Source organism: Palaemon carinicauda, chromosome 3 (assembly GCF_036898095.1).
Source record: "Palaemon carinicauda isolate YSFRI2023 chromosome 3, ASM3689809v2, whole genome shotgun sequence".
NCBI classification, from domain to species: Eukaryota; Metazoa; Arthropoda; class Malacostraca; order Decapoda; family Palaemonidae; genus Palaemon; species Palaemon carinicauda.
Window position 1 is genome coordinate 125679805 of NC_090727.1, and position 12560 is coordinate 125692364.

The 12560-nt window shown below is 38.9% G+C and overlaps 1 protein-coding gene across 1 annotated transcript in view; it reads left to right on the plus strand.

The window, feature by feature from the left end:
• The window catches only part of Slmap (Sarcolemma associated protein), a 173869-nt gene that overhangs the window by 22077 nt on the left and 139232 nt on the right, over nt 1-12560 (plus strand). Inside the window, exon 2 of the mRNA XM_068366299.1 lies at nt 700-1162. Within this exon, the coding sequence (XP_068222400.1) occupies nt 1040-1162 (123 nt within the window). The 5' untranslated portion in view covers nt 700-1039. The remainder of the gene's footprint in view (nt 1-699; nt 1163-12560) is intronic.

The window sequence follows — 12560 nt, forward strand, 5'->3', positions numbered from 1 at the left end:
GCTTTATGCAACAATACCTTGCCTTACATTTTTTTTAGTTTAACATATATTTGTCCCTGTAGCTTAAAATTGGGGAATAATTAACTTTTTTTATTAATTGATTCATTATACAGTTTCCTATAAATATTAATTTATTTGATGTATGTCTTGATCAGAATTATATTGTGTTTAATATTATGAACTGTTTGTGATATTCTTGTTTATTTTTAAGATACAAATTGCTGTACTAAATTAAAGGCATGAAATAGCTTGTACAGCATTTTACCAAGGATATGTTCACTTAAGAAATAATACATAAGGTTTCCTTTAAGTCTTTTGTATGGTTGCTAGGTTGTAATAGGACGAGAAATGCCCTGCTCAGGACAAGCATGACCGTTGAAACGACAGTATTAGCTGAAAATGGGAGTGACTACTTTTGTGACTGAGTTCACAGTAAATGTGTTTCCACAATGACATTGTAGTTCTTTATTGGTCTGTTACACGAAACTTTATTATTATTGTATACAACTTTTTAGGAAATGGTACATTACAGTACAATACTGTAGTTGGAATGTATTCCTAATTATTGCCATCTTTGTGTAATAGTGACTGTAACATTGATGGTTTATTTTATGTATTACTGTAATTGAAATTTGTCATTGAATCTTCTGTGAAATTTTTAAATGCAAATAATTAATTTCATTCCTCCTTTTTTTCCAGGACTTGAGATGTCTGGCTCCTGCTTCTATTAATACAAGATGTAGAATGATAAAGGAAGTCTCTCTTATCTGGTCTTTTTTAAGACCAGCAGGAAATGGATTTACTAGTGATTATGTGAAGTGTTACTGCTGAGAGATGTCTATAAATAGTGAAACAATTAACCAGTGATATGACCCTGTGAATAAATCGTTCGATGAAAAATTGGTAATATCTCACTATGACTACCACCTGTAGTTTGCGTCTGTCACATCATCTTTCAAGTGTTGTTAGACAGATGCATACTCAGAACTGATTGGGTCCAAGGGGGAAGTTATTAGTCGGCCTGTGTGTTTTAGGTTTGATGGTGAACATTGTTGGTGGTCGTACTTTGGTCCCCCCCACGGTGGGTGGCCCCCCTATTACAGAGTCCAAGATGACGGCACGAGCCATTCTCCAGTGTCGACCAAATTCTCACCCATTTCCTGTAAGTATTGCAGTACTCTTAGAGAATTATTTTACATTTAATTCCTTGTAACAGGAAAATAATACTTGGTAGTTCTGTATTTTGTTGTTTAGGCCCACCCACAGTCTGCATACCAGTTGATATATTGTGATTGGTGGAAATGTTTTTATGCTCTGGATGAATTAACTGTTCCATTGCCTTAAGTAGCTTGTCAGGTTAGTGTTGCTTGTACTAGCTACTGTATATACCACAGCTACCATAATATTTAGGAGATACAGTACTAAGTTCACAGCCTCTCCTTATGACTTGACAAAATTTTAAGAAGTGTTTATAATAAAAGAGAAATTGGAGCATTCTTTTTCAGTTAGTTATCTAGAATAATACCCTTTTCTTTCTTAAAAAAAAAAAAATAAAAAAGTGCTTGAAGATACAGTAATGCATTCTTTATTTCTGGCTCCCAGAGCCTAGATTGTGCTATACTGTAGAACGATTTATTTCCACATAACCCCATCTATCAACGTAGGCTTATTTTGCAGTCAGCTGCTCCCTCAAAACAAATCTAAAGAAAGAGAAACAGTGCCACTTGGCTAGACCTCACTCCCTGTATGCCTAGGAGGTAGTCACTCTTATTGAAAATATTTCACGTTTTCTTTTTGATTTTATCTTATTATTTTTGTTTTCATTGATAATTCCAATTTAATGCCCTTTTGTTTCAACACACAGAAACTTTTGTTCTTTACATAAGATAGATTTACAGCGAAGCAGGTGTACACAGTTGTTAACAAGGTGTAAAAACCGTTTGGTAGTTACCTTTCGATAGCGGGAGAAGCACAACACCCCCTGCTGGCTAACTGACAAACCCACTTTTATTCTACCAGTTGATTTGAACAAACGTTCCCACCTCTGGAGTGTTGGCTTGCACAAATATTTTTTTACTTCTTCCAACGTGTTTGGGTGTGTATTTGCTGTGGTGAGGATGGCGGATATTTGGGTATACCCAGGGATGTCAGGCTGTAAGTGCGACACCTTTATTTGTAAAAGGGAAGCTGATCCTCACCTTTTGTGCTCTGTTTGCAAAGGACACGCCTGCAGCCAGGACTCAATCTACGACGAGTGTCAGCAGTGGCCATCCACCTAGTGGGAAGAGTATGGCAGGAGAAGGAAGACGAAAGGATAAAGGGATTTTTTGCCTTTGGGATCATCTTCGAGGTCAAAGAAATCCCGACCTCTCCTGTTCCCCTGGTATGCTCCTGTCTGTACCCCTTCGACATCCTTTTGGGGGATGTTTGGGTAAAAGTGAAGGGCCTTTAACTTTGGGGCAAGCCTTGAGGCAGGTAGTCTCTCCTGTTTCCCCTAGAGAAATGGGGGAGCCTTCCTCCCGAGGTAAGCCTGATTTTCAGTTGAATGCATTATGTCTCTTGTACAGTGCTCTTCCTTGGGCCCTCCAAGGACAGGCTGGTGGGGCACTGGCAGGGGCCACTAGCTAGTATAGAGAGTCTGCTTCTGTCAGATGCCTTTGGCTCATCTTCATTCAGAGCTATCTCATTATCGGCACCTAGGATACATCTACGGATGTGCTCTCTCTCCTGACTCTTTAGATGAGTGTGAGATGTAGGAGAGTCATTAAACGCTGTGGATTGTAGGAACACTAATGCTGTTGAGCGCAGCTGTCTACCTGTGCACTTGCACCAGGTATCTCAACTCTAACCTCACCCTGAGGGGAGGGCGGGTGCTGCGACGCTCATCAACCATCAGTGAGTGAGCTACCTCAGTGCATGCACCTACAGCACTTGCTGCTGGTGCAGCACACCCACCTGCTGCATGCTATGCTTCAGCGGATTCTTATTAAGAGATAGTTAGAAAACCACAGGTTTCTATCACGGAACTAGTGCTGACGCGCCAACACACACACACCACACGTGCGCCTGCTATTGAGTTACAGACGATGTACAAGTCTCTGAAGATGCTCAGGGAAACTTAATCTTGGTTTAGGTACAAGGGAACCCTAGACCAGTTCCAGGGTTGTGGTTCTCCATACTAGACACAAATGGTTTGAAGAATAAAAGAGCGTACATCATCCTCCTTCCTTCTATCCTAGATGACCCTAGCGTAGGGATAGTAAAGACCTGAAAACAGTCCGAAGAATAAGTCTGTCCGTGTGAATATTTACCCCGGAACTTCAAGGGTGGTTCAGCTTTTGTAGGTACCACCCTCTCATCAGAAAGGCAATAGAAAAGGCTCTTTTAGTTCCTGTTCTCCTTGCCAGAGGGAAGAGGGGGAATCTTATTCGGATTTTGACCCCACTCGTTACCAGCTGGGAACCGCTCCAAAGAGGGAAGACTTTAGACTCGATTGATGCCTCAGCTGCCTTTGACAGCGAAGGGGAGAAAGATGGCTTTGTGACTCTACGTTGTCAGCATTAGCTAACAGGATGCCATTGAACTGTTTAGCCTCTCAACCAGTTATCTTTGTGGTGTCTCATGCTCTGAATATGAAGAACATGGACACGAAGACGCTCCAGGCAGCTTCCGGGGTGGCCCACTGGTCAGGTAATGATTGTCATCTTTGGGCCTCCTGGGTCTTTAAGAGGCACAATGCCGTGGCCTCCCAAGTTTCAGAGATCACTCGAAGGTAGGTTTTGCATCTCCAAAATGTCTCTGTCAAAGGTCCCACCTTGTTCCCGACGGATGATGTAGATGCGGTTGCAGAGAAGGGGAGAAGGATAGTCAACACTCCCTCCTCCACCGAGACAACCACAAGCTGTTTCTACCTCTGGCCGGTAGAAACCTTCACTTGTAGTAAGGCAGGCAAATAAGGTGACAATAAAGGACATTCCTGCTCTGCTCAATCTGCCTCCAGATTGGGTCTGCAACAGCAAAAGCCCTTTTCCAACAGGTAGGGCTGAGGGCACGAGAAACAAGGAGGCAAGAAATGAGATCAACGTCCCATCTAGAGGGGGTGCCAATCCCTTCACAGTACCACTAATGGTGGAATGTCTGCAACCCATACGGAGGAGGTGGTTAAATCATGGGAAGGGTCGGTGGGCGGTAGACATGCTGTACTTCATTACAGGTACCGTGTCCCGTTCATCAGTTCTCTCCCTCCTTTAATTCCTTCACCGATAAAGTCATCATCCTCTCGTCAGGGGTCGATGGAGAATCTTACCCTTTTGGGTGGAAGTCCAGACAATAAGGGAGAAGAGCACTCTCTAGGAGGTCATCAACGATCCCCATTTTTCTTCAGTCAATCCTTTCTTGTATAGGTGTATAGTGGCTACAATCAGGTAAGCATTCAGGCCATTAGACTGTATGATGAGAGTAGATCTGAAGAATACATACTTCTGGATTCCAGTACTGCACAGTAAATCATACCTTCAGGAAGTATCTTTGGTTTGTCATACAGGACAGAATTTTCCAGTTCAAGGTGCTTTGTTTCTGTCTGTCGACAACTCCTCAGGTACTCACTTTAATATTAGTATGGGCTTACGCCAATGGACTATGTCTATTACGCTATCTAGACGACTGGCTTATATTGTTGCAGTCTCTGGAGACCCTTCTTTACCGAGACAAACTTCTATCGTTCTGTTGCGTTCTGATGATTGTAGTAAATCAAGAGAAGTGTATTCTCTCACGTAGACAAGAGCTTAATCTACTGAACCTCGAAATGAAGATAGACACGATCTGTGAAAGTGTCTTCCCACCACAAGATCGTCTAGCATGTATGCTGCAGGTTGCGCTTCTCTTCCTGTGACATCCTCTGCTGCAAGCACTTTAGTGGTAAAGGCTGTTAGTGCACCTTGTGTATCTCTAACATCTGGTTTCTAATAGGCATATATGGATGCATTCCATTTAGTGGCAACTGAAGGGACATTGGTCTCAGAACTGAGATCTCCCCAAAAAACAAGTTTTGGTAGGGGAAGAGCAAAGATGAAACCAATCTCCTCATGAGCTCCCCCCTTCTCCTCTTTCAGAGTTAAAACTGTTTGATGCATCAAAGGAGGGGTGGTGAGTACACCTGCAGCATATTGTGTCAGGTTAGTAGCCAGACAAAGACAGTCAGGCTCACATCAACGTGTTTGAATTCAAGGTAGCACTTCTAGCCTTGCAACACTTTTGTCCTCTCCTGACAAGCCACTTGTTATTGATGAGTGACAACACCACTGTAGTGGTATACATCAATAAACAAGGAGATACTGTTTCACGGCAGCTGACAAGCTTACTGGTTCCAGATCCGGTAGTGGCTTTCAAGGACGTTTTACAAAATCTTTGTGGCTGCCTCAATGTTGTCGCTTTTCAACATCTTTAGGCTGCCTCAATGTTGATGCTTTTCAACTTTTTTGCCTAATAAGGGGCATACTCAATAGGGAATGGGTAACTCCCAACATCAACACGACACTAATTGCTGCATAGTGGCCGCAGGTACTGCTCATGGAAACTCCTGGAAAATTGCCTCCCCCACCTTACCTGGTATGCCAATCTCGTGCCCAGGTTATCCAACATCATCTTTCAAAACATCTCAGATTTTCGCGAAAAGTTGCGAAACAGTTTTTTGGATACCTCAGGAGGTTTTTGGCCTCAGTGTACTAGGCTAAGTGAGCCATCTTCTATGGTTGGTTTTGTAGAAGGGCTGTATTTCCTCTTGGAGTCACTATACCCTTGATAGCCGAATTTTTGCTTTACTTCCGGGAGAAAAACCATGCTCATTATTATTATTATTATTATTACTTGCTGAGCTACAACCCTAGTTGGAAAAGCAAAATACTATGAGCCCAGGGGCTCCAACAGGAAAAATAGTGTAGTGAGGAGAGGAAACAAGGAAAAGTAAAATTTTAAGAAGATTAACATTAAAACAGATATCTCCTATATAAACTATAAAAATTTTAACAAAACAAGAGGAAGAGAAACAAGACAGAACAGCGTGCCCTATTGTACCCTCAAGCAAGCGAACTCTAACCCAAGACAGTGGAAGACCATGGTACAGAGGCTATGGCACCATCAGCAGTGAACAGCTATTGCTCAGCTATGAGCCAGGCCTTTAGGCTGAAAGGAGTTATTTCCTCCTCTGTGGAATTGTCCATGCTCCTACGAAGCTTGGAACAGTCTTGCCCTCTGTCGGAAGGGAAACCACTGCCCTAGAATGTGACTAAGGTTCTCCGTACCTTAAAAGGGGCTCCATATGAACTGTTGCTGTCTGCTATGGATAGAAACCTAGCTTGAAAATTTTTTTTTCTTGCTCTGAGCTCTTCCAAAAGGTTTGGTGAGTTGCACGGTCTCTTCAGACATTGCTCATTCAAGAATTTTGTGCAAGTTTCAATCTCTTTCATCCCAGAGTTCATATTGAAGACCCAGAACCCATTGCCTCCCAATTCTAAGTTCTCTTCTTTTCAGATCTAGTCTTCCTGATCAGTTGCTTTTGTGTCCTGTTGGAGCACTAAGGCACTATCTCAAGCAAACATGCTCTGGTCTTCCCCACATTCAACAACTTTCATTGGTACGGGAAGAGTAAAGTATGAGACAAAGAATACGATTTTAGCTTGGATAAGATAGGTCATAAACCTTCTGTTGATCCATTTTTAACTTTCTCTGTAAGGGGGATGCAAATCAAAGCACATGATGTTTGGGGGTATCAGTACAACCCTAGCGTTCAGAAAGAATATATGGCACAATTTCTCCAAGCAGGCATCTTGAAATTCACTTACACAGCCCACTATCTACAAAACTTAATTCACAGGTTTCTAGATAAGTATTTAGGACCTGTTATTGCTGCACAGCAGGTAGTATAGCTACCTTAGCTCCTCTCACAGGACCATTAGCTCCAGATAGTTATATGTCAGTCTTTTCCTTCACCTTCCCCTCTCTTTGGGAACAGCATCTGATACCCTGTCAGCTGGATCTGTTCTGTCTGCAGGTAAGTCCCACTCAGGATGTAGTTATTCTATAGGTGATTATAGAGGTGTTGGCCTCTCACTCTGAGGGAAAAATATGATGTAATTAGGCAAACCCATATTTTTATGGCAAAGGTATGCCAACCAGTTACTTGAAGCTGTTTAAAGTTACAAGAGTAATTCTGCTCATTACCTATTGTTACACAGGCCGTGGGGATTTGGTATTAGTAAACCACTGAAACACGAGGTGTAATGATCCTACACTCTTGCTAGTACTTAGCATCTGAGGATGGGTATCCTGGGGTAAATTTTCCAGCCAGTTGGAATAGGGACTTCCTCCCCCCTAAGGATGAGTCTCTTATGTAAAAGACGAGGATTTTTACAAGCATCAGAACGAATGACAAATTGGAAATTAATTTGTATTTTTCCTAACTACAAAACTAGTTCTTTACTCAAATTTACCCGCCATCCGCAATCCCTCAAGTCCCAGCTGCAATCAAAGTGGTCTGTCAGTGAGCCAGTGTGCGTGTGCGATTGACGGTGCTTCCCCCCTACTGACAGGTAACTACCAGTCGGTTGTTTACACTCATTATAAATTTCAACTGCAGTGTATTCGAGCTTCGCTGTAAATCTATCCTATATAAAGGACTTGGGTTTGTGTAGTTAGGGAAAATGTAAATTACTTTCAAACTTGTCATATTTATAGCCTTGTTTCCTTTAATCATTGGACTATACTGTATTCTTTATTGTAGGCATAGGGCTTGTAGTATCCTGCTATTCCCACTAGGATTCTAACTTAGCTAGTTATAGAAATGATAATGATAATAATATGTATATCTGGCCAGGTGGGAGTGTTCTTATTTTGGAATGTGTCTGAGGAAGCTGTTGACTGTTCAGTATTTAAAAAGATTAATTTTGGCTAACGAAACTGTTTGTGTTGGATCCTACTTTATTGAATTTTTTTTTAGGTTATCTTTGAACATTGAAACTTTACTATCACTACTGTATCTAAGTTTAAACTCTTAAATGATAGGTATGAGTAATTAGACAATGGACTATTTTTAATTTTATCTTGGAAGCAACCTGTGTATTTATTTACTTAGTTGGCCAGTGATATTTTTTATGTATGTGTTTGTCTTAGAAATTATATGGTAGCATTGATCGAGTAGTAATCCCTATCTTACCAGATGGTATGGTTTCATGCAATTACTATTCCTTTAGAAATGTATAGATTATTTTTTTCTTTTTTCCAAACAATTTTTTTTAGCTATATACTATTCGATTTATATGGCCATTTTTATAAATTATCTTAAATACTTTTCATTGTATTCATAGTATTTCATTGAAATTTGGTATTTTTGCCCCCATCTGTGGTAAATAAGAATTAGAGGTCTGTATTAATAATGAAGTATCTCCTCAGTATTTTATTTGCTGTTTTATTGTGTTGAGAGAGAGAGAGAGAGAGAGAGAGAGAGAGAGAGAGAGAGAGAGAGAGAGTGTGTGTGTGTGTGTGCGCGCGCGCGCGCGCGCAGCAACATTGATACTGTTTCAAGTACAAATTGATAGTGTGAGTTTTCTACTACTTTATTTAGTTTTGATAAGTATTTAATAGCTTCATGGTCTGTATACAACGAACTTTATTACCTGTGTGTATTTGATTTACATATTCTGAACCACCAGCTATCATTGTACCCGTTGCCAAATTTTCTGTCACATGATAGGCTGGATTGGGCAGAGTATGCATATGCAGGTAGGCACAAATTGATAGTGAATTAAGAGGTTCCTGGACTTGCTACATTGCATAGGCTGGCTCTCTTTCGTGTTAGTGTGCAAGAACTTATCTAGTCTTGTCAGGTCTTCATTGTACCCTAGTTACTGGTATTGCTTTAGGCTTTTATTACAGTACATGTACTGTACTTTACTGGTAGACTTGCTAATGAATATCGGAAAATTAGTCACAAACGTTCCACAGTAAATAATATTTGAGTAGAAAGAAAGATTTTGTGGTTTGCTAGCTTGTTTTCATGCTATTGTCCATCGTGTCTATTTTTGATGCTGCCGTGTTTATAGTTTGGCACATAACACTTGGGATAAGTAATAGTGGATGCTGGTACACCAGTAAGCTCCTATTGGTGGGGTGTTTGAAGTAATTATTTTATGTACTTGAAAAGTAAGTCATGATTGTAATTTATTATGAGAGAGAGAGAGAGAGAGAGAGAGAGAGAGAGATATTGTAACCAAAAATTTAGGTAAAAATTTGCCGTGATTATCGATTCTCTCTCTCTCTCTCTCTCTCTCTCTCTCTCTGAAAATTTAGGTAAAAATTCACCGTGATTATCGATTCTCTCTCTCTCTCTCTCTCTCTCTCTCTCTCTATAGTGAAAGAAAGGGGTGTATCTTGTGTTAAATTTGTGTACGTTTGGCCGTACCTCTTGTATGTTCCCGGCAAAAGCTTGTGGTAAAGTTGGCTTCATTAATTCCGGTACACTTCTCGGGAAGCTGATGAGACATTAGTGTACTGGAATTAATGAAGCCAACTGTACATTGTAGCTTGTAAATCTGTATTTAGCAAAAGAGAAACTGATCTTTTAAAGTGCTGTTAAGCAAATAACAATATTTTTCGTTACAGTGCTTCACAAAAATTAATAAAAAATTCTTTTCGTCACCAGTTTACAAGCGCAGCATATTTGTTTAACAGGCAGTGTTGCTAACAATTCATCTTTTGCTGAACACATTACCTGTACAGCTGAGAAAATTCCCCTTAGCTTCCCGTGAAGTATACCAGAATTAATGAAGTCAACTGTACACTTCTTTAGCCCATACAGTACTGTTTCTGTATAAACGCTGAACGATGTTATCAACTGTGAAGAGATATATTTGATCTGGAAGCAAAATGAGGAATACAATATTATATATATATATATATATACATATATATATATATATATATATGTGTATGTATGTATGTATGTATATATATATATATATATAAGTACTTATTCCAACTGACAAGTCATTCGCTAATGATTACTGTAATTTACATCGTACCTCATATTTTAGTTATTTTACGATGTCGACCGTGATGCAGGAAAGCAATGTTTTAGTCATACATTTAATGCCATTTTTTACGCAAAAAAAAAAAAAAGAATATATTAAGCTTCTTAATTTTATTTATAGTTTGTCCATGAACGGTTTCATTTTGTTTCTGACTTGCTTTTGAAATTTTGCTTTTGTCTCTGGTCGTTGCGAGGTTATACCACGGTTTCACTAGAAGAAGGTTTAACTATGTTAATTTTTTTTCAGATATTTTATGTTTGTATTTTTTCCTCTTGACAGTTGTTTTTAAAACTCGTGTCGCTGGATTTAACACATTAAATGCTAATTTAGGAACGTCGTAGCCTATTAAGTACTAATTTACTTGAATCTATTTCATCTAGAAAGGATCATATATAGGGTACATAGTCTGAATATTAATAGTGATTGTATAAGATACAAGGCTTCTTGGGTCAGTAGGCCTGTGATCATCTATCAGACATTGTATTTTTTAATATTCAAATGAAGGGAAAGTGTACGGGACATTTTAGGTATTAAGTTGGTCATTGCATAAACGTAATAACCGGCATTTAATTTCCACTGTCACATCCCTGTATTATGCAGTGAAGGATCAAGTATTCACACAATTTGACGAAGTTTGTCCTTTTGGAACCTGTCTCGGTGTTTTTGTAGATTGTTGGCAAATTAAGCTACAGCCCTATTAGGAATCACTCATGCAGTTTATTCATGGATCCAAAATTATATAATTTGGCGTATTTGGAATATTTATTGCACATTAACAATCGTTTAGGGACTGATTTTTGTTTGCAGTGTTTGCTGGAGGCTTCGATTATATTAGTCCTTTTTGCACTTGTGTTTGTATTATATTTTATCAATCGGACAATGATATAGTAATTTGATATTTGTTTTTAGGTGGAATGCATGTTTCTCCAACTGCAGTATAAAATTTTTAGGCGTTTACAGTGAAGATTTCGATACCGGCGATAACGTAATCGTTATCAGTTTTACTAATAAAAGGCATTTTGTTTGTTATTGATTTATCAGAATTGAAGCAGTCACTCGTGATGATGATTATGATTACTGTAACCATCATGATTGTTTGGCAATTAGCATAAGCGAGTTCTTGCCAAGGCCTTGGTCCTTGCCACACCTGTTGGCAGGATAGGATCCGGAAATGTATAGAATTGGAGAAAAACAAATTGTGACATTCCATTATCAGGGATTGTAAAGCTTTGTCTCGCCGTTTTTATACAGCCAAATTTAATTGGTTCTTTAGTTTCTGTTAATCTGTTTACACTTCAGCACTTTCAAGCTTACAAACACGCTAATAAACTTATGTAAATGTTCTTTAACTTTACTTTCATTTATGTAATTGTTGGCCGCAAATTCAATTGCTTTGAATTTTTAATGAATCTAAACTAAATAATTAATTCAAAGTACTAATTTCTGTCATAATCGAATCGTGGTTAGTAACTATATTAAAGATAAGTATCAGTTTATGCCTTTAACACAATGAATTCTTCATTTTCCAATGGTGGTGTATGATATTCCTTCAAATTTCAGCTATGAATCGTATATTACATTAGTAATGGGTTATTTAACTTTCTAAGAAGTTATAAAAAAAATGTGCAAATTGTAGGTTTGATGATTGTTACATAATCGTTTCGTTTTGTTAAATCCGAATAGGCTACGCAGCTTGTGTGGTTTGAAGTTGCCACTTGCCTCAGTTATCAGATTGTTGTTGACAAAACAATGGGGAGAAAATATACTGTATCTGGCAGTTGAAAGTCAACAGTGAGGACATTTATAAGGTAAACATGGCTTTGTTTTTCGATATTCACGGTCAAATGCCTCTATCAACTACTCGGGTTCGCTATTGTTTTCGTCCGTCGTCAACTGCTTAACTGAAAACTGTTTTCAATATGTTAACGCACTGAGAAACGTTCAAATGTTTTGCTATCCGCAATGGTGACTTGAAACTCAAGTGTCCGTCCTCTCGGTCATCTCATGAATAGATCCAAGTGTCTTGTTAGGCTTGGTGTCACACAGGTTATAGAAGAACATTCGTGGATGCATACCATCTTGCGATTAACAATGTTTCCGTTTACATTTAAAATTCTAACACATTTGCCCCCATAATTTTTTTTTTTTATAAAATTGCAAAATCATGTATAGCCTATTTGTTTACTTGTATAATAATTTATTTTAAAATGACCCCAAGAGTATTAGAAAAAATTGTTTTCTTAAAACCCTAAAATCCAAAATCCTATCCACAGTACTTGATCTTTATAGTCTATTTACTAGGTATTGGTTTCAGTACCACAAATATGTAGACGTTCGCTCGAAAATATCCAATGTGGTAAAGGGGAAAACATAGGTTCTCGCTGTATAGAGAAGAGCAATGTAATTTTAGCCCTGCCTGCGTCTTGAATAGAGTCTTTGGGCCTTTGGTATTAGTTGGAGGAAATATCCCTGGCTATA